Source organism: Dryas octopetala, chromosome 8 (genome assembly GCF_963921425.1).
Source record: "Dryas octopetala chromosome 8, drDryOcto1.1, whole genome shotgun sequence".
In the NCBI taxonomy this organism is placed as follows: Eukaryota; Viridiplantae; Streptophyta; class Magnoliopsida; order Rosales; family Rosaceae; genus Dryas; species Dryas octopetala.
The window spans coordinates 7,541,769-7,563,157 of NC_141373.1; the positions used below are offsets into that span (position 1 = coordinate 7,541,769).

The 21,389-nt window shown below is 38.7% G+C and overlaps 3 protein-coding genes and 1 non-coding gene across 7 annotated transcripts; 2 read left to right on the top strand and 2 right to left on the bottom strand.

The window, feature by feature from the left end:
• Positions 1-744: 744 nt before the first annotated feature.
• CER9 (RING/U-box superfamily protein) lies at positions 745-6,418 on the bottom strand. 2 transcript variants are annotated; one of them, XM_086254512.1, is made up of 9 exons: positions 5,972-6,418; positions 4,336-5,028; positions 3,344-4,111; positions 3,043-3,254; positions 2,580-2,942; positions 2,118-2,275; positions 1,879-2,042; positions 1,643-1,789; positions 745-1,508 (listed from the first exon to the last, which is right to left on the bottom strand). In XM_086254512.1, exons 1-9 carry the CDS (start codon positions 6,308-6,310, stop codon positions 996-998), a joined length of 3,357 nt encoding a protein of 1,118 aa, XP_086110638.1. In that variant the 5' UTR covers positions 6,311-6,418; the 3' UTR covers positions 745-995. The 2 variants fall into 2 exon arrangements, with proteins under 2 accessions (XP_086110638.1, XP_086110637.1); XM_086254511.1 differs by having other exon boundaries at positions 2,118-2,278; positions 5,972-6,416.
• A 373-nt stretch (positions 6,419-6,791) lies between these two features.
• TRNAM-CAU (transfer RNA methionine (anticodon CAU)) lies at positions 6,792-6,876 on the top strand. Its single transcript is given in 2 exon segments — positions 6,792-6,829; positions 6,841-6,876. It is a non-coding gene; the product is annotated as a tRNA-Met (tRNA).
• A 1,220-nt stretch (positions 6,877-8,096) lies between these two features.
• On the top strand, positions 8,097-13,679 carry LOC147276728 (filament-like plant protein 7). 3 transcript variants are annotated; one of them, XM_086252922.1, is made up of 7 exons: positions 8,097-8,251; positions 8,397-8,508; positions 9,592-9,688; positions 9,893-10,040; positions 10,196-12,527; positions 12,628-12,688; positions 12,999-13,679. In XM_086252922.1, the coding sequence occupies exons 3-7, from the start codon at positions 9,605-9,607 to the stop codon at positions 13,497-13,499; spliced, it is 3,126 nt and encodes a 1,041-aa protein (XP_086109048.1). In that variant the 5' UTR covers positions 8,097-8,251; positions 8,397-8,508; positions 9,592-9,604; the 3' UTR covers positions 13,500-13,679. The 3 variants fall into 3 exon arrangements, with proteins under 3 accessions (XP_086109048.1, XP_086109049.1, XP_086109050.1); XM_086252923.1 differs by having other exon boundaries at positions 8,456-8,508; XM_086252924.1 differs by lacking the exon at positions 8,397-8,508.
• A 182-nt stretch (positions 13,680-13,861) lies between these two features.
• On the bottom strand, positions 13,862-16,174 carry LOC147276729 (wax ester synthase/diacylglycerol acyltransferase 11-like). The gene is made up of 6 exons (XM_086252925.1): positions 15,327-16,174; positions 15,017-15,089; positions 14,826-14,893; positions 14,513-14,725; positions 14,278-14,415; positions 13,862-14,167 (listed from the first exon to the last, which is right to left on the bottom strand). Exons 1-6 carry the CDS (start codon positions 16,095-16,097, stop codon positions 14,012-14,014), a joined length of 1,419 nt encoding a protein of 472 aa, XP_086109051.1. The 5' UTR covers positions 16,098-16,174; the 3' UTR covers positions 13,862-14,011.
• Between the last annotated feature and the right edge of the window lie 5,215 nt (positions 16,175-21,389).

Here is a 21,389-nt window from a genome sequence, read left to right on the forward strand (position 1 = left end):
CTGCAGAGACTAAATACTAAGTAGAGATTGAAAAAGCCAAATCAAGGAATAAATACTCTTCCCTAGGCAGTTGGGAGCCAATTAGTCTAATCTTTCATTTCTTTAATTATTAAAACCAAACATTTCGTAAAGATTAGTATGGATTGGAGAGCTAAACATGCTGCTCTTCACACAGAGATTTGGGAAACCAACATTTTTCTTGCATCAACTAAAGAGAACATTTTTTTTAGTTTTAAAAATATAACCATTTTGTAATGCTCGAATCCAGGGAGATCAAAAGGGAAGAGGGAATTTGAACTTTGGTGTTAACTTTTAAGTGTAGAGATAAATGTTCTCACCAGTCACCAATAAAAAATCTCATTTGTTGATAAATTTTTTTGGGTATTAATAAAATTTTCCAAATTTAAAATGTTGGAAAAGTTAACTTTCCATACTAGCAGGGGTCCAATTCGAAAGTTCACTCCTGACAATGGTTGTAATTTGTAAAAATTAATCCGACCACTACACAATGTGCCATGGCCCATGGGGCATATATGACTAATCTAAGCTTTCCTAGACTGCATTTTGCATCAAGATGTGGGCTTTAAACCTTTGACTACTGGTGATTACATACTTATGAAATCCACACAAACTTGCCCAAAGTGATAAAAACCGCAGATAACACAATCCAAGTCCGACAGTCAAACTATGATACCAGTCCTCATTCACGAGCAGCACTTTGAATTCATTAAGACGAACAAGAAAGGAAGAACAAAGAACAAGGATGATTAAACTAAGGCGAAATATGTGAGTTTATAGACAATTTTGCATAAATATACCCTTCTAATTACTAATTAACAAACAATCATATGCACAAACTGAGACAACTCTAATAATAGGATATTTTGAATACCCTTTCTTACATCCATGGAAGTGATGTACAAAACCAGTTCTATATATTGCTGACGTATACATCTAAAGCTTCATAACAGCCTCAAATAAGACTTGCCTCATCATTAAGCATCATGTCGGTTAGCGGCGGCATGCCTTAGTCGGAGTCCTACATCAGCTTCTCGGTCATGTAGAATTAAGCCACTGACCTGGAAATTAGAGTCCTGCATTTCTAAGGATGCCCCTACCTCGCTTTGCTTTTCAACAATGACTTCTCCAAAGTTATGAAGCCTACGACCAATTAGATACCGGTCATCGCGTATGGAATTGTGTAGGTTGGTGAACCAGACATGGAATCTCTTGGCACAAAAGCAAAACAGGCTAAAGCAAAGGCATCCCAGCCAGGCAAACCGATAAACTGCTGAGTTAACTACTAATGGGTAACCGAGCACAGGAAATAACCCTCTGGCAAGTACATAAGGCACGCACAGGGCAGTCAACAACTTCATTATGATTGGGAATACAATCTCGCGAAGCACCCAAAGACCTTGCAGCCTGGAGAAACCGTCTTCCCTCACCCTTTCAAACTTTATTCGCCAGCTTTCATCCACCAGTGGCATCATGTGATCCAGCATAACCTGCAAAAGCACATAACATTAACAAGCACCAGCATTAAAGACCCAAGACCCTTATGGATGGAACTTTCACCCCCGCCTCGAAAATAGATAAAGAAGTCCCACAAGATATTATAAGAGTAACAAAAAGCACTCACCAGTCTAGTCCATATCTTGAGAAATATAAGGCCCAATGCCCAGTCCTGATAGAGGAGGAATACTGGGCTTTCATCAACAGGCACCCGCATTGGCACAATCACCAAAAGCTCAAAGAGCAGCCCAATCAATACTGGAATGACAAAAATCTGGAACATGACAGCAAGTCAGAGTTTGCATGTCAAGCTTGAAATAAAACACTAATTTTCAAAGAGTAATAAAACCAAGTGATCCTTACCCATATTGACAACAGCGCAGAACTCTTGAAAACAATGGCACACCACTTCCAGATGTGGCCCAACAGAACTGCAACCCTTTTTGTTCTAATATGCTCAATGGAATATCTAATTCCAGCTACAGCAGTCCATATTACATAGCTTCCAATGATGAAAGCATATAAATCTAAGAAAAGAAATGGTATAAGTTAAAAATTCTTATCTCAGAAGTAGGAACCAATGTAATCACAAACGAAATTACCATTGCACTTGATGCCATGAGTTATAGGGAGAAAAGGAATGACATTGAAAATTGCCCTTCCAAGTGAAGTTGGTACAACTATCAAGGCAGAGTTGAAGACAAGTAAAGTCATCCAAGCCACCACCAACAAGAGCACAATGCGAAGCACAAAGCTGTACCTGCTAAAAAAGAGAAGGAAAAAAATGGTGGTGATCAGAAGAGGTAAAACCAATTACGATAATCAAGAAAACAACATACTATTCAAGATACAAAAAAAAAAAAAAACAAACAAACAAACAAATGATGGCATAATCTAAAATCATGAACTAAGAACAGTTGCATTTATGATTTTCTATCTCAAAGTGAAATGCAAACCAAGAAAATTAAGTTCAGTAGCACAGTAAGGACAATTCTTGAAATAAACCCTACTAAAAGATAAGATCTATTTATGATATTCAATTTGCAAGGACTATCTCAACTTACTCAGAATCAGATTGTTCATCAGTATCATACTCCTCAGCAACATTTGAGTCCCCTGATGCAAGAATGCCTCCATTTGGTTCATCAGCACCTGGAAGTGCCACCAACGCCTGATCCTGTACACCCAGTTGAGCCTGTAGTCTATCCTGTCTTCCTGGCTCTGCATTTCCATTTTCCTGTCCACCAATGTCCTCAGGTCTAGGCAGTAAGAAATCTGTTAAACCAAGTGCCCAGCCAACTGCCGTAAACCAATAGCGGAGGAGAGATTTAATTGTTGTCCGTAATTTAAAATGTTCAATCGCAAATGGAATGCATATTTGAAAAAGAAGCATGTCCGCAGGAATTTCAGTAAATGGGTCCGATACCCTGCCAAAGAAAAAGATGGTACATGTTAGGAAACAAAATAAAATATCAACAATAAAACTGCAGTTGTGGAACACCACAGAAACATTCAAGGCCATCTTACGAGATGTCAAGAGGAAAAATGGAGGGTGCCATCCGCATAGCTAGTTTAACTGGTAAAAACACCAACATCACAATTAAACTCCCATAAACCGCAACAGATAACAAAACCCTGCGAGCATGCTTGTGCACAGGATCATCAATAAGATCACGGAAGGGATTGTAGTTTGGATCAGCTGGATCTCTAAGGAAATAAAGAACTCCATTACGCAGAACCTGCAGACAGAAAACATAGACTAACCAATGTAAAATTGGTGTTTACAAAAGGAAAATTGGCCACTAAAATAAGATGGAAAGAACAATACCCCTCGAAGAAGGCTGACGAAAATACTTATTTGTAGCATGTATACAATTCCTACAACCCAATGGACCAGTGAGCTAGCTAAGGGAGAAGCTGAGAAGAATTGAACCCTATGAGACATGGTCTTCCCAAACATCCTTATAGTACAAACATCTAGCCACCATCCACACATCAACGGAAACACCCCAAGTTCAATGACTAGAAGGAAAGCAACCTTAATCATGGTCATCAAATGCCTCATTGCTGCCAAGAACTGCCTGAAGAGAGATGGAATTGTCTCTGCCATAGAAGCAATACCATAGAACCTCCCGATAGTCAATGGTTCACCCCTAGTGTACCGAATCAAAGCAACAATGCATAGGTAGAAGATAACTAGGGAGAATATAAACATGTATCCAATAGCAAGAGTTGTAACATCAGAGAGCCTTGATGATCCAATTGTTGCCCCTTTCAGAAAATCTGCTGAAAGTGGCGAACTTACATTGTTTGAAACCTCATTTAGTCCACTCATGTTAACTTTCAAAATCTCTGCAACCTGGTCAACCATACCACTTTGTTGGCTTTCAGATGACAAATTCGTTACAGCTGTTAATGCATTCTTCAATGTCATATTTGCCAAGGAAAGGGCTGATTCTGTGAGTGGCATGACTGTTGACAAAACTGGCCCACTAGCAGTGAAGAAAAACCAAGATATATGATAGAGTATAACCCGACCTAGTGAGAAAGGCAGAAAGATTACTACACCAAGAAATATCATATTGCTTGCCAGAACCTGCAGACAATTGGAGTCAATTCAACATGTTGATATTAATTACATAATTAAGAAAATTCCTTTCATTGAGAATACAAATAGAGACTGGTAAAAATATAAGAACAAAAGATGAAGATTACAGGAGAGCAACTAGGAAAAGACTGTAAAACCTAAGAAACAGTATAATTATCAGCAACCATAATTTAAAAGGAGGGGGCAGGGGGAAGCAGTGACAACAAACTTACAGTGAATGCATTTTCAACTAAATGAAACACAGGTCCTTGCATGCCCACGAGCTCATCAAAGGGTACATCCTCTGCACCATCTGCATCATCCAAACCATCAAACATCTGTTCAACATGAGCTTCAAGACGAGCAGCCTGCATCTCCCACCGAGCAGCAACATTTTCAGCATTCCTTCTAATCAATTGACCTGCTCCGGCAATCCCTTGTGCTCCAGCAGCATCTTCCCCATTTGCATCACCAACAAAGTTCCTGTTAGCTTGTCCAGGAGCTCTTCTTGCAGCACGAGCGCCATTTCTTTCCCCTTCATCTTCTCTGTCAGCATCCTGGCCCCCAAGCTCACGTAAATGCCTGAAGTAATCCCTCAGAGAAGTGGCTCCGAGAAAAATAAACACAATGCTAGCAGAAAGAAGGAACCCATGCAGACAATCAGTAAGAATAACTGTAGTGGATAAATGACTTAGGAATAATCTCTGGGCTTCACCAAAACTCCTCACAAAAGCCAGCCGCCATATCCAAAACGTAATAAATGGTATAATGAGGAGCCAAACTGAAAGCACAAAGCTAAGGCGCAGAAAGAATTGCAGAACATGACAGGTTTTCATTGCCATCCCAACTACAAACTCTTGAAAAGGAAGCCTTGTGGGAGCATTCTCAGCATAAACAGGAGAGAAGGAAAATGCATGCTTGCAAACCTGCAATGCATTCCAAGCAAAATCATGAGTCCAAAAAGAGCAGAAAAATCATGTTAAGCTTAAACACGAATTGTATGGGAACTTAAAAAAAAACGGAAAAAGAAAATGACGGCGCAACAATATTGGAGCTCCCAATGAAATCTAACCAAACATATAAGTTCATCAGGTGCATTAAAAAGATCTCAAGGTCCAAGAGAAAAGAGTCCCAAAAGAGAACCTGCTAGCTCAAGTAAAACTGATATATAAGCTCCTCAGTAAAATTCACATTCCTGCGCTAGGACATCAACGTGTAGAAACTTCTGGCTTTAGAACCTAGGCCTGACACTGGGATTCTCAATCTTATTGAAACATTCCTCCCACCAACATGATTATAAAAATTCGAAAAACTTTTCCACTATATTTTCTGTTGTTTTCCTTTTCTTTTGAATAAAAGGGGAGCACATTTCATTCAAAGAACCCAAAAGAGCAACCCCAAGTTCACTTCCATACAATCATTTCTGGGGTTATCATCTCTTACAGTAGGGCTAAAACCCCAAAATTATAACACAGTTATGAACTAACAGGAAACAGATTAGGTCCACTGTTTTATAGTCTGTGGTAGACCCATAATACAATTTTTATTCAACTCTTCACCACAAAACAAGTGCAAAGAACCTCAATTCCGTTTTGATTACCCAACATCATATAATTACGAGAGAACAAAAAAAAAAATTGAAACTTCCACCCTTCTAAAAGAAACTTCACATTCCTCACAACAAAAGCTAGCTCCCCCAACAGTATCACAAACTATAAAGGGTTTGGCAACTTAATTTCACTGAAATTGAACCCTAATCTAATTCCAAAAAACATTCATCTAAAAAATTGAATCAAATAAAAACAAAAAACCAATTCACAAAATTCCACCAAATTCAAAAATGGAAACTACGATCAGAGAGAGTCGAACCTCGCATTGGCGAGCATTGCTGTGATTGAGCCACTGAAGGAGGCAATCCTGGTGCACGAACTTGATGCTCCCGCTGCAAGCGCACGGGTACCGGAGCGGGTTTTCAGCGTCGCCCGGGTTCCTACAGATCCGGCACACGTCCTCCTCCTCTTCGTCGTCGTCGTATTTCACCGCCACCGATGCAGACGACACGGACGACGACGACAACACGTTCGCTGCCTCAGCTTCGTTCTCCGAAGACGACGACGGCGTCGTTTTGACGGTGTCTGCTGCTGCCGACACGGCGTCGTTTGGGACGTCCCGGTCTGCGAAAGGTGGCGGGGCCGGGGCGATCTCCATGGGTCGGGTCAGGGAGTGGGTGGGTCGGAGTCCGCGTAGCGCTCTCTCTATCTCGCTCTGTTCGATCGATAATTCCTCGGTTACGCGTTTCAAAGTAGGATGGGTTTTTGGGTCGTGGGGAAAGATGGAGATGGGTTATTTTTTGTTTTCCGAGTTTGCCCCTGATCGGTGTGCTGGTGAGACTCCCGAGTCCCCCCTGGAGGGTCGAATTAAGGCTGGGGGTATGTCGGTTATTTTGCCCTCGCGATTTTGGTCCCTTGGATGACGTGGACGCGGGTGAGAAGTGAGAGGTAGTTTCCTGCCTTCCTGGTAAGATTCAAAAGCCATACACAGCCCATCACATCGCATTAAACATGAAATCTAACGCCGCGCTAATTAAAATTATTATTAATTTTGTTTTATATTAGCGGCGCCTTTTTTATTTCGCCAAGGTTGATTTATTTGCAATCAAAGACAAATTGTAGTACATAATTAACATCCTGGGGTGGTGGCGCAGTTGGCTAGCGCGTAGGTCTCATAGCTTCTGAGTGATCCTGAGGTCGAGAGTTCGAGCCTCTCTCACCCCATTGGATAGTTTTTGTTTGTTTTTATTTACAAAAAAATCATTTTGGATTTTTATTTTTTTGAAAGGAAATCGTTTTGGAACCGAACATTGTATCATTAAAACATACCGATCATATTGCACTGGTATTCTACACTAAAAAACTTCAATCTTTTTCTTTATGCAAGAAAAAAGGTTTAATTAAGAAATAAAAGATATACAATCATAATCACCACGAGACACAAAATTTTAACATAATTCACCTAATTTTAGGTATGTTCATTATGGAATTGTATTTGGGTTTTCACTAGTGAATAATGAGAGAAGTATATGAATCTGATGAGGAGTTCATTCCATGCAAGGAGTCCATAAAATAAAGAAAGTGTCCTCTTCTAAAGAGGTGGAGGGTACTTTTATGGGGCCTCTCCTTTACAATTTCCCGATGTGGGATAAAATAACTAGCCAACAATATGTGACAAAGACTTCATAATATATTCTAGCTCCTAAAAAAATCTCACTCACAATCTCATAGCATAGTCTATTAAACTAATAGAGATTAAAGCAAAAACAAAGTATAGTAGTGCTTATTAAACTAATAGAGATTAAAGCAAAAACACAGTATAGTAGTGCTTATTAAACTAATAGAGATTAAAGCAAAAATTATTCCAAAGACATCATCATTGTTGAGATGTATACGTTTGTACCTACTTTTCTTGTCTCGTACATCCTCATAAGTTACATGCGCGTACATAGCACTTATAGCACCAACTCCATTCAGGCATTCACAAACACTTGGATCCACCAAACCTGGTGATATGTTCTGATGTGTCTGTTACAGCTTTGTCTTCTACCATCCTTAACCCTGCATGCGTGACTCTTGCTACCACCCTCTGCAACTATAATAAACACACACACCATAACATTGATAGCAGTAGCACCACTCAATACCCACCTCTCTCTCTCTCTCTCGCTCTCTCTCTCTCTCTCTCTCTCTCTCTCTCTCTCTCTCTCTCTCTCTCTCTCTCTCTCTCTCTCTCTCTCTCTCTCTCTCTCTCTCTCTCTCTCTCTATAGGTTGCATGATCGACATTTGGCCAGTAATCTTTGACTCCTTTTTTTGTCTTTGGTTTTCCCTTTTTCCCTTTTTCCCTTCTCACCTTTCTCTTTTTCTCACTCTCTCTCTCTCTCTCATGAATTATTACTAACAAAGTAAAACTGTCGGTGGAGTGCGAGCATCCTATGAAAAGCCTTCTCAATTGGCTTTGTGGTATAAGTTGTTGGTGTTGGTTCTTTTGACTTTCATTTCTAAACGTTACACAGCATACTTCTCTGTCCTGCTTGACATCAATGGTGGATGAACTTTTGGAGTGTATAGCATTTTTGTGCTTCACTTAGCAGCCAGGTGAGAACTGAGAACTTTCCTCTTCTTCTTCTCCACAATCACCTTCTTTATACTCTTCTTCCTTGTTACAATCTTTATAGCCTCCATGTTCTTTTACTTTATAAATACTGCATGCTTTGCATCTGATGAGGTCTGAGTGGCATAGGAATTTGGAGCCTGCACTCTGTATTGCTTGAAATTCATTTGGATATATCTTTTTCCCAGACTCAGTGACTAATGTTTTGTAAACCATCACTCTGCTTCGTGTGAAAATCAGGGTAAGCCATGTTCCCATAATCTCACATGTTCTGCTACCTTTAGAATATGTAGTATAGAATATAAGTATAGAGCCATGCTCCCATAATCTCACATGTTCTGCTTCCTTATAATAAGTTGGTTTTACAAGAATAAGTTTTATTCATGAGTTTAACATTGTGGTCAATGGCCACTATATGTTATATTTGTATGTAGTCTATAGATGCTTTAATCTTGATCCAATGCTTTCTTTTTATGGTTCTGATCATTATTTTTAATTTTATTCCCACCATATGAACATAGACTTCACATTTCCCCTGCCCTAGTTGTGTGCATATTGACTGAATTTGATTGTTATATAATACAGAAAAATATTTTACTGGTACAGTAATATGCTATCTGCATTAGTTGCACATTATTGCATATGTAGCTAACAGCTGTGAGCCTGTGACTTGAATTGTGTGGTTGTTGTGGCTGTATGTTGTGTACTTGCAGGTGCATGCATGTTTTTATGATGCACAATTTGGTTTCAATTTCTTAAACCATTTTAGAAGCCACACATTGTATTTCAAAAACTGCTATAAATATAATCTGTAACCCTATCCTACTTCAGTTACATGCATTTTCAAACACTTTCTTCCTAAACAACATGGGCCACTACTTTGTATTCAACATAAATTAGTTTAGAAGCATTTTCTTGCATTTAGAATTAACTAGTTTTGCTAGTCTGCATCTAGCTTGCCAATGTCAAATCATTCCTAAGTATGAACTTAGATGTGCTCTGAATTTGAGTATAGAATGCAAACTCACAATAGTTTATTGAAATGATTAATAATTTAATATCTGGAAAATATTTCTTTAGGCAATTAACTGATGGAAAAGTATAGTACCTTGTTAAAGTCCAATGACAATTAAGGTAACTGTAATTGTCCTTGACTCATCAAGTACCAAATATCAGTCACCTTTACTGTCTCAATTATAGGCAATCACTTCATTTCACTTTCATTTTTCATTGAGGTTGTTATTGTAATGAGTCATGACTTGTTTGTCTTTTCAGATTGTTTTTGTACATGTGTATTAAATCCTCTCTTTCTGTCCTTGAATAGTGACTGAAAAATCATGGACCACAAGACTTGGCTTTGGAGGAAAAAATCATCACAGAAGACAATTGTTGCAATTCCTTTAGGAAGAATTGAAGAAGAGGTAACTGACTGTTTGTTTTGGAGCAGCCAACTTAATTTCTGAGTGAAATATTGTTGTATCTTCCCCCCTTTTATGTATTTCCCCTATGCATGAGTTGAAGTTTCATCTTCTTATGAAGATTTCCTAGTGCATGTGTTGAAGTAGTCTACTTTGTAGCAAAGATGTTGATCTGATTATTGTATTACCAATGTTTCATCAAGTTAGATACAAACATATCCAGATGAGAGAGGAACTGAAACAGAGAGATCAGGGAAAAATCTAAACGAGAAGTTAGCTTCGGTCCTCCTGGACTGTCATGTTACAGAAGATCATTTGACAGAACATGCAAAAACAGCAGAAGAAGCCATAACAGGTGATGCTTAGTTATCCTTTTCTTCCACTCTTTTCCCAGCTTCCATAATGTTTCTTTTCAAGCTTAGTTGTTTTTGTAGATCACGTTAAGCTGCCCTTTCTCGTTGGATGCTCACATTTTGGCTTTTCGCTGATCCGATATATGAATTCTTTCAGATGGGGAGAAGGCAGGAGAATCAGTACCAAAGCAAGAACTAGATGAGGCTTTGAGGCAGGGAATAACTGCAAATGAAAGATTAACTCATTCTGATGATGCATTAAACGAATGCATGCAACAATTAATCTTTGTTCGAGAAGAACAGGAGCAAAGAATACATGATGCTGTTATGATGACATCAAGAGAGCATGAGACAGCACGGAAAAAATTAGAACAGAAGTTGAGAGAGACAAGTGAGCAGCTTACAAACTTGGCTGTTGAAAATACTAATCTGAGCAGGGCCCTACGAGCAAAAGAGATACTGGTTGAAGATTTACATAGACACAAGTCTCAAACAGATGCAGAATTCAGTGCACTCATGGATAGATTGGATTCAACAGAAAAAGAAAATGCTTTTTTAAGATATGAATTTCACATGCTCAAGAAGGAACTTGAGATTCGAAGTGAGGAGATGGAATACAACCGTCGGTCTGCTGAAGAATCACACAAACAACACTTGGAGAGTGTGAAGAAAATCACAAAGTTAGAACAAGAATGTCAAAGACTTCATCTTCTTACGCGAAAACGGCTTCCAGGTCCTACTGCTTTGGCGAATATGAAGAGTGGAGCTCAAATACCGGGAAGGGATCAAACAGAGATGAGAAGAAGAAAGCTGAAGCCTAGCAGAGATTTGATTGCAAGAGATGCCAACGTTGGAAATTCTCCTGAAATTCCAAATAAGAAGATGTGTTTCATGATTGAGCAGTTACGTGATCTGGAAGAAGAAAACAAAGCTCTTAAAGAATTTATAACCAGGAAAAACTCTGAGCTCCTTCCTTCAAGGACTGTATATCCTCGAACAGCTTCCCGATTGTCACAGGTCGATATTCAGCTTGGAGAGCTTTATAAGGGTCAAAAGTCTCTGGAGCTGGCAAAATGTAGTCCTATTCCAAATGACGTTTCTCGATCTTCTGGATTTGACATTGGCAGTGATGATGGGATTAGTTCCTCGGAATCTTGGGCTAGTGCTCTAATTTCAGAGCTGGAACATTTTAGAAATGGGAGGCTTAAAAGTGCACACGAATACAAAGAAAGTGAGGTTTCAGACATTAGCTTAATGGATGATTTTGTTGAAATGGAGAAATTGGCAATAGTTTCTGCGGAGACACCTCCTAACAATGAGCATCATCGTTCGTTTACTGGTAAGGATCTAGTACCAGTTGAAGTTGCTTCCAGCTTCAGTGACAGAAGAAGGTCCAGCCAGTCAAAAGATGTAGTACCTGATACTTCTTTTGACTGGCTTCAGGTTGTTTTAAAAGCAATGTTGGAGCAAAAGAATATTTCAAAACGAAGTCTAGATGAGCTATTTGAGGACATCAAAATTGCCTTGGGTTACATAAATCAACCAGCTGACCATGGAGCTTTGAGTATTGACACCTCAGTGGAAGAAGATGGCAGCCGACGTAGTCATTTTAATCTGAGTCAATCAATCTTTAAAATCATTAAGCTGCTTGAAGGAGTCAGCCTAACATCTTTAGCAAATGATTGTACTCCAGATAATTTGCAGGATTTGGACCAGAGTTCCAAGATATTTAATTCAGCATCAGCTGACTACTTAATCCGTGTTTTCCAATGGCAACGCTCAGGACTAAATGCTGTTCTAGAAAGATTTGTACATACTTGTCACAATCTGTTAAACAAAAAGGCTAATTTTGAAAAGTTTGTTGAGGAATTGACTTCTACTTTGGAGTGGGTTTTGAACAACTATGTGGCACCTAAAGATGCTCCAAGCATGAGGCATAAAATCAAGAAGCATTTTGGTTGGCCTGAAGACCAAGGAGATAATGGAGTGGAGGGTGCAATAGGGGAATCAATCATTGGACATACATCTGAAGAGCAGTCATTGTGTTTACCTTCAGTTGCTTCTTCAACTGACCAAGATGTTCTCTTTCAATCGGAAAATGTTAGGGATGCACTGCAAGAAGAAAACAGAAGATTAAAAGATGAAGTGAAGAATATGGAATCTGCAAGGAAAGACATGGAAGCTAGACTACAGTCAGCAACTGAAAAGAGCGAAGCCTTGATGGTACAACTTCAGGAATCACAGCAAAGAGTTGGAAGCTTACAAACAGAACTGGAGAGTCTGAAAGAATCAGAAGGGATGATGGAAGAGCAGATCGAAAATCAGAAGTCGATTAATGAAGATCTTGATACCCAGCTAACTGTTGCGAGAGCAAAGTTAAATGAAGTCTTCCAGAAGTTCTCGTCTTTAGAAGTCGAGTTGGAGGATAAACATAACTGTTTCGAAGAATTAGAAGGAACATGTCTTGAGCTTCAACTCCAGCTACAAAGGTAATCACTGGCCTCCTGGATTTTCATCCTTTGGAAACTATATAAAGCTTCTTTTGATTGATGAGAGAATTCTGATTTTTGTGAAATGTCTGATTCACAGTGCTGCAAAGAAGGAAACTCCAGAGTATGGCATAGACCAAGAGGAAAAGCAGTCCCAACCTGTAAGTTACTGACAGCTTTTCTTTTTCGTTTAGTTAATAGAGTTCAAATACCAGCAATACATACTACCTGAATCTATAACAAACCGAAGACAACTCAACTATGTTTGATGAAATGGAAGGAAGTGATACAAATAGAATATGCTCACATTCATTTTAGTAATCTGTGTTCTGTAAAATGAAAAATTAGGAGTTCCAATAGAATATGATCACATCAAAATATATATATTGTAGAAATAGATTAATCATTTCAACCGTTTTGGTATAAAAGGAGTTCAACCTTTCTTGAGAAAATAATTCTTCAAATTTTCAGGGATGGGAAATCACAACAGCTTCAGTGAAGTTGGCAGAGTGTCAAGAAACCATCCTAAACCTAGGAAAACAGCTCAAGGCACTGGCGTCACCAAGGGAAGCAGCACTTTTTGACAAAGTGTTCTCTACCACCAACACTGCAGCCAACATCACCAATAATAACTCACAGAGGCGCTCTTCCCTGCGTGATCGAATGATAGCTGAGGATAATCCCCGAGCAGAGTTTCTCAAGTCTCCAAAGGATAAAGAAACTACAAGGGATGCAGATGCACAGAAGCCATCCCTTCTTCACTCTGATAGTAATGCCTTGTCCACTCCTATTGCTCTGGTACACATGCGGGGAGGACATCTTGGTTCAAGGCATAAAGCTGGTAATAATGCAGTTGGGTCTCTGGCTATGGTGCCAAGTAAGAAACAGGGAGGTTTTGGTTTTCTAAGGAGGCTACTGATGAGAAGAAAGAAAGGAAGCAGCAAGAAACCACCATCCTTGGCCAAAGCTTGATTGTCAAAAGGTGATGAACCTAAACTAAAGAAAAGGGCCACAGAAAACCACCCTATTGAGGCAATAAGAATAAGAAGCCAGTCACTTATTATTGAGTACTTTTGGTGTTTGGTTGTTTCACATTGGTTGGTGAGATACTGAGAGGTTGGGCATCTTTTCTTAAATAATGTGAGTCAGTGAGTGAGAGAGTGAGAGAGTGAGAGTGAGAGAGTGAGAGAGAGAATGTGACATTGTAAGTATGGCTAATGTATATGTATATATATATATATATATATCTTTGTTTGAAGAAGCTTGAAAGCCCATAAATACATAGCACCAGTTATTAGGCACTGAGCAGACCACCTACACATTAGCTTTTCGGAAATTGGCGTTTCCTACATTTGAACCAATCTTTCCAGCACAAACAATGTGATTGTACTATTCTACACCCGAATCAAATCTATCACTACTCTTCCTTTCACATTCAACAACATATAGTTTATGGTATTCCATTAAAATGTATAGAGGTCCTCCTAGTTTTCAAGGATGGCTGCAGCTGCTTCCTTCATATCAAGCAAGGCCTCCTCAAAGCACTTTGCGAGAAATGCCAGGTCAGGGATGATATCTTTGGCCACCAAAATTTGCATGTCTGCCCTTTCAGCATAGCTCACCATGTGCATTGTGAGTGCCTGCACATTCTCAACCAGCAAAAAATTCATGTTACACATATATTTCTGATCTGCTCTATTTGACTATTCAGAATGCCTAGAGAAATTTTAAGTTAATTTTTGGGCTGTACATGGGGGAGGCTTGATGAATTCACTCTTAGGTAAGTTACAGGGTTGCCTCCAAGTGTAATTTCTTCTTGTGGTCCAAGTATATTGGAGATGGTAAAGCTAGTATTGCAAACAATCCTGTAATTAAGCAAACTAGCAACCTGCAGTGCAATGCAAAAATAAAGTAAAAATATATACAAAATGGAAAATGAAAGTTTTGTTCTTTTTCTTATTTCGAAACTGCATTTTGCTCTTCACCTTTGCTCCCAAGTAGGTCATTACAAAATACCCAATTCTGTATGAGAAATGACCCTCTAGAGATTGTTTCTTTCTGTCAATCATCACCTTAGCTCTCTTCAGATAATCCAGAGGATAACCACTGCTTTTATGATAATAAATAGGCAGGAGAAGCATGCCAAATTTGTTACCCCAACTTGACCCTGAATTGCTCTTCATCAAATCGGATATTTCCTGATCAGATTTGTTCATTTCCATCCAACCACAATAAGTTGAAATTTCAATAATTTCATAAGAAAAGTCAGAGAACACAAGGTTACAAGCTACAACAAACCTGCAATCCTGGTTGTTCTCTTAGATTCACCATGGCCACCCCTGTAATTCGAACCCCCTGAGGCAAAGCTGATGAGAAACAGAATTGGGTTTAGTCAATTTAGTCATGGTGATTGAATGCCACTGACATTTGATTCAAATGGGGAAGTAGAACTACAACCCCAGTTGTCATAATAGACCAACAACTTTTACCATTTGGTGTTCTGTGATCTAGGTATCTTGAGAGCCCTGATGAAACCACCCCAAAAAGAACATCGTTGATGGTCTGCATGGTTGCATCAAATAAAATCTACAGTCAAAAGACTCGAAATCCCCCCATTTCTAATTTTTTTATTAAAAAACAAAAAGAAGGGGATGTGACAAATAGACCCAACCCCAAAATAGAAAACTTGTAGAAATCTTTCTGCATAAGTCCAAAACTTGGGAAAATCTTAAATATTTCTTAAAAACAAACAAGAAATCTTTTTTCTTCTTCCCAAGTCCAAAACTTTGAATTAATTACCGCATTTGGCACAGCTTCCTTGACGGTCTTCATGTCCTGAAGGCTAAACCGAGCAGTGGCCAACTTTCTAGGCCAGAGCTCAACACCATCACCACCAGATATATCGGTTTTTTGGTCACAAACCCACAAGCTCCTCATCACGAACTCCACCACAAACACCAAGCTCCACCACACCATGCTCACAAACCCAAGAACCAGAGCAACCCACCAAGCTGCCTTCCCTCCTCTGTTACCCCTACTCCTCTTCCCAGAAGCCAGAGTGGGCAGCTTGTCTTCATCGTCAGCTCTCCTGCAGCTCGCCAAGAACATCGACATGAGCGAAATCCCATCTCCCAAAGCGTGATGAATCCGAAAGATTGCACATTTATGAGCCATTAAGAGGTGGACTTCCCAGAGGGGCTTGTCGGTGCTGAGGCCCGAGCTGGTGGCGAGGTCAGCCAGGTAATCATTGACAGCGGCTTCGTCGTCGTTTTCGGCGGCGGGGGTGATGGGTTGGTGGATGACGATGACGTGGCGGTCGAGGTCAATGTGGGGGGTCTTGTGCCAGCGCTCGAGGCCATTGGGGTCGCGGACCATGAGGCTTGAGAACCTGGGGTGGGTGAGAAGGACGGAGAATTTGAACTGCGACTTGAAGGAGTCGACGTCGATGGGGTTCTTGAAGCCGACGACGCAGTGGATTATTTGGTTCATCTGGGGTTGCAGGAACAGCCGCCCCGCTGGCGTCAGAGGCTCGTCGGAATCAATATCAGCCGCCGCCGCCGACGAACCCATAGCGGTTAGAGAGAGAGATGGAGAGGTTTTTGATAAAATGTACACGAGAGGATGTGTGGCCGTGTTGTTTGGGTCGGTACAAGACTACAAGTGGTCGTTGCCAACTTGGCATGTTGTGGTTTTGAACACGTACCGTGAAAGATTTCTTTTTTCTGGTTAATTTTAAAGTAGATGACGTGGAGTGATGGCGACTTCACGTTAAAAATGAGGGAGTACTATGTATACATGCTTGCCCTTAAAGCAGGGAATGTACTGTAGACTATGATGCCATCAAAATTATTTGTTGTTTGACATTTAGCGGGAAATTTGTATGCGTCAAAGAAGAGTATATATGCAGTGAAAAAAAGTGCAGAGTTTCATGTAACGGGGTATATTTATTATGTGTGCGTCTCTCATTGTGAGGTCATGTGATAGTGAAGTAAAACTTTCATGGACAAGTATTGTTCACCTGTATATATCTCTCGTTATGTTATGTGACGGTTGTTATCGTTTGATATGATATCCTTGATAGAATTTTTTTTCTTTTTTTCAAAAATATTGAATTTATAATAGATCAAAATGTAGTTTTGTCCCAAATTAACAGTTTAAATGTAATTATCAGCACAATAAAAATACAGGACTGAAATTGTCAAACTTAAAATACCGGAAGCCAAAGTAAAAATTTTGTGTAAGTAAAAATGTGAGTACCAAATTCCAATATTAATATCGGCCGGTATTGATGGTGGTTTCATTTCATTGATTTGCATTGAAGATGTTGGGGCTCACATGCATTGATTGGCCCCAGACAAACGCCACCCTCCCTGGCCTCCTCCCTCCTTTCCACCCATGCACCTCGTGGTTGGCCCAATCATTGTTGTTGGCAACCATCTTTCATGTGCAGGGTGGCAGAAAGTGCACCTCTCTTATTTTGTATACGAGCTAGGGTGGCAGAAAGAAAAATAAATGTGTGGGTAATACTATTTTGTCTTATGCTAGGGACTGGTTTGAGGCCAATAAATGTGTGGGTAATACGTACTTCTGTCAGACATGTGTATTTATTAATCTATTGGTCTCCCCCTAACTCTAGCTGGATAAAGCTTAACGTAGAATGTGACTTTCAATGTGTTGTTCAATTGGTTTCTTCCTCAGTTGACGTGAATCACCTTTTTTTTCAGCCTTATTTCTTGTTGTCAAAGTCTCATCAGGAAGAATTGAGTTTGCTCTATTAGTCATGTTTATTGAGAGGCCAACTTTGCTGCTGATTTTATGGCTAAGTTGAGTCATGATCTTGGGTTGGGTCTTCGTGTTTTTTATTCTCCTTCCCTTTTTCCTTGTCGCCCTCTTAGCTTCTGACCTCTTGAGTCTAGGCGAGCCAGAGTTCTAGCTAGCTAGATTGTCTCTTCTTTCTAGGCGTAAAGTCTGTCATGTAACCAAAAACAAAATTATTGAAAAATACATTAAATGTGAAAGCATATGGTCAGGTAAAAAGACACGTGGCGTCTCTAGAAAAGGATGGTGTTCCTCACCACTAGTTAAGGTGGTGACTAAATTTTGTCTTAAAAAAAAAAGGCATAAATTCAATTTAAACACATAACTATATAAGCTATTTCAGCGGGGTCTATGAACTTTAAAATATTTCAAATATACACCCGATCTATTATCTAAATTGAAAATTGAATTTATGTTCATTGATTCGTTGAGAGATCAGTTAAATGACAGTTTGACTTTTGCTGACCCGGATTAATTGGCGACGTGGTGCTATCTCAGCAAACATTTCTCGCCAAATGAGCGACACGGGCCCACAATTTAATAATAATAGAGAGAGAGAGTTTGTGGGCCCGTGTCAGGGGTTAGGTGGACCTGTGTCGCTCATTTCCCGCCAAATGAGCGATACAGGTCCACCTAACCCCTGACACGGGTCCACAAACTCATCATCTCTTTCTCGTTCGTTGAACACAAGTGAGAGATTTATATTCGAATTTGGGGGAAGACGTGATGTTTTTTTGAAACTAAATGGTCAGGAGAGCGTTCGACGAGCGAGAAAGAGATGATGGGTGTGTGGACCCGTGTCAAGTGGACATGTGTTGCTCATTTGGCGGGAAATGTATGCTGAGTTGGTGCCACGTCGCCAATTAATTCCCGTTAGCAAAAGGCAAGCTGACATTTAACTGATCTCTCAATAAATTGATGGACGAAATTTCATTTTTCAATTTACATAATAAATCAGGTGTATATTTGAAATATTTGAAAGTTCGTGGACCCCGTTGAAATAACATATATAGTTATGTGTCTAAATTAAATTTATGCCTAAAAAAAAAGTCATAGAGAACTCGTTGTGGGGACCGATCAGAGGTCTATAGGTATAGGGCAACTCCTAAGTCCTAACGCATGGGCCATAATTGCAAAAAGTACAATTTTTTTTCTTTTTTTATACGCGAATTTGTGATATTATATTTTTTACACAAATTTTTAATATGGATTACTCCATATAAGATTTCAACAATCTAAAATGTTTATTTTTTAAATCTTGCAAAAAAAAAAATAAATAAATAGGAAACCATTTACTTACAAAGATTAAATAGTCAATAAAATAAACACTTGAAATGTTCACTATTTAATCTTTGTAAATAAATGATTTTACCTAATTTTTTGTAAAGATTATCTTTTAATAAAGCCTTAAAAAATAGACGGTTCGGATTGTTAAAATTTTATAGAGTATGTCTCATTAAAAATTTATGTAAAAAATAAGATGTCATAGATCATTCTCGATTAATTTTTTAAAATTTTTGAGCAATTGTAAGAAATAATATAAAATTACTATTGGATTAAGTTTGTAAGAAATGAAATTAAAAATACATTAACTTATATTAAATTCAACCGATGAGTGTAAAGTGTTCAAATTTGTTCTCTCCATGATGCAGACTACGCTGGTAGGTTTTTTCTCACTGCGTAGACGTAGGCTCATGTATTATTCATCCTGATTCAGTTCTCCTGTTTGATGTGGAATCATGACAAGTGGCCCAAGAGCCAGCTAAAGCTTGATTGTCAAAAGGTCACGATTGGCCAAAAAAAGAAACAACCCTATTAATTGGCCAATTAAAAAAAAAAAAAAAAAACTATCCTATTAAAGACTTAAAGGCTAATGAACTACAGGCCTGTGACTAATTATTGATCACTTTTGTGTTTGGTTGTTTCACATTGACCAGTGAGATTCTTCAGTTTGGACATCTTTTCTTAAATAATGTGTGAGAGAGAGAGAGAGAGATGTGACACTGTAAATATGGCTGATCTATATATCTTTGCTTAAAGGGCTTTATTTATTTATTTATTTATTTTTAGAAGTGTTTGAAGAAGCTTAAAAGCGCATTACAAAAAATGTGACCAATAACCACCCTTTGATAGAAACTAGTACACATGTTGCTATAGCTTGGAAATATGGTCAAATTTTCAGAATTTTCATTGACTTTGCGAAGCCACACCATATTAGAATAGAATATTCCCTCTTGCTATGTGGCTGTATTGAGATATCAACTAATATACAATATGGTTACACCTTCCAATTATATTTGCCAACTTTGATAAATAGTGAGTTTGGTAAAATTGTCCAAAGGGAAAAATTTACAAAAAAGACTTATATTTTAATGGTTTTTCCATTTTAGGGCATTAATTTTGATTCATGTTAATGAAAAACACATACGTTTATTTTGTGTCAATTAAGAATCATATTTTATCTCAATTTTGACTCGATATTAGACCCATCAAAACTCCATCAAACTTAGCAAACTTATACTTGGTTTAAAACTATGCATCTCCTCTTTACAACTATACAAATATCACTCAAATCGGACATCTACAACTTCAGATAATTAGCCTAAAAGTAGTATACCTGAAACTGTCCAATTGGACATTTGGGAAAAAATTTGGAAAATCGGACAATTTCAATTTCAGGTACCCTACTTTGGGGTCGATTATCTGGAGTTGTAGAGATCCGATTAGGGTGATCTTTATATGGTTGTAAAGAGGAGATGCATATCTTTAAACTCAGTATAATTTTTCTAAATTTGGTAAAGTTTTGATGGGTCCAACATCGGACCAAAGTTGAGATAAAAATTGAAAAAAAAAAAATATATGATCCTTAATTGACACAAAATGAAAATATGTCATTCATTAACACAAAGCAAATTAATGTTCTGAAATGAAACAACCATCAAAGTATGTGTCATGTTTACAAATTTTTTCCATTGTCCAAACTCCAAACCCAGGAAATGCAACTAATCACCCCACTGATGTTTATGGGTTGCAATGTCCAGCAATTGTTTCTAGTGTAAAAGCCCAAGGCCCAACAACCTATCTCAGCTGCCACTCCATTTGGAACTATGCCAAGAAGGGTTGGGAATCATCTTCAAAAGCAGATTTCTTTAGTGATCTTGGTTCCTCCTTGTGCAAGTGCAACCATACATTAATAGCTGGTAAAATATAAAGCGCGTGCATGGGAGGACCAACATTGACTGAATTGTCGAAGGTTACACGTGGTGAACCAGTAAGATGAATATTAATTTAACTTATTTCGGGTAGTTATTTCAGCTTTTGAAACCCTTTCATGGTATGAAAGGTCAACTTGCTATGGTATATTTTGGTTGAGGCTAACATATATGGTATCAAGTTATGGTAGTGTTGTCAGCTTAGGAAGTAATTTGTTGTGGTGAACATGGTGAAGGAGATTTGGTTTTTTGTGACTTAAGTGATTAGGTTTCCATGCCTGTAATTGATGGTAGGCTGCTGCAACCAGGACAAATTGCTTTTGTGTTGAGAAGGTTTAAGAAAATGCTATGTAATGACTGTATGTGTGTATGATGATCTCTTATGTAAGTTGCTTTTGCTTAAATGGCTGGAATTGCCAGGTGTTGATTCCAATTTTGATGGATTTGTCCATGATCTTCATTAGGCCAGGTTCAAAAGTTTGTTTATGTTCTTACAGTTAGCTAATGAATGCAGCAATGATTTTAAGAGCAAAATTATTTACAAAAAACAGAGAAATAGTTGTAAATTTTCCCTTTCTATCCACTGCATACCTAATGGTGGTAGAAACCATGTGGTAAAGCATAAGCAATGAGCCACCCTTACAGCAGAATAGTCTTAATTTGGTGCATTTGCTTATGCAACATACAGCCCAACTACTGACATTTCAGTGGATAATTGTTTTGCAACTTATGAAACTAGTTACAAGTTGGGGCAACCATAAACAACTTGGTGTGTTTGTCCATGGCTACAGTTTATTTAGTAATTTCCTTAACAGACTGCAAACCAAACCAT

Coding starts and splice junctions, on each gene's coding strand:
- CER9 (XM_086254511.1), bottom strand. CDS start 6,310: ATGGAGATCGCCCCGGCCCCGCCACCTTTCGCAGACCGGGACGTCCCA. Junction 2,943..3,042: donor ATTTTTCCTCTTGACATCTC/GTAAGATGGCCT, acceptor TTTCTTTGGCAG/GGTATCGGACCCATTTACTG. Junction 1,509..1,642: donor TCAAGATATGGACTAGACTG/GTGAGTGCTTTT, acceptor GTGCTTTTGCAG/GTTATGCTGGATCACATGAT.
- LOC147276728 (XM_086252922.1), top strand. CDS start 9,605: ATGGACCACAAGACTTGGCTTTGGAGGAAAAAATCATCACAGAAGACA. Junction 12,528..12,627: donor CTTCAACTCCAGCTACAAAG/GTAATCACTGGC, acceptor TCTGATTCACAG/TGCTGCAAAGAAGGAAACTC. Junction 12,689..12,998: donor AGGAAAAGCAGTCCCAACCT/GTAAGTTACTGA, acceptor TCAAATTTTCAG/GGATGGGAAATCACAACAGC.
- LOC147276729 (XM_086252925.1), bottom strand. CDS start 16,097: ATGGGTTCGTCGGCGGCGGCGGCTGATATTGATTCCGACGAGCCTCTG. Junction 14,894..15,016: donor AGATCACAGAACACCAAATG/GTAAAAGTTGTT, acceptor GTTTCTCATCAG/CTTTGCCTCAGGGGGTTCGA. Junction 14,168..14,277: donor ATTCATCAAGCCTCCCCCAT/GTACAGCCCAAA, acceptor GAGAATGTGCAG/GCACTCACAATGCACATGGT.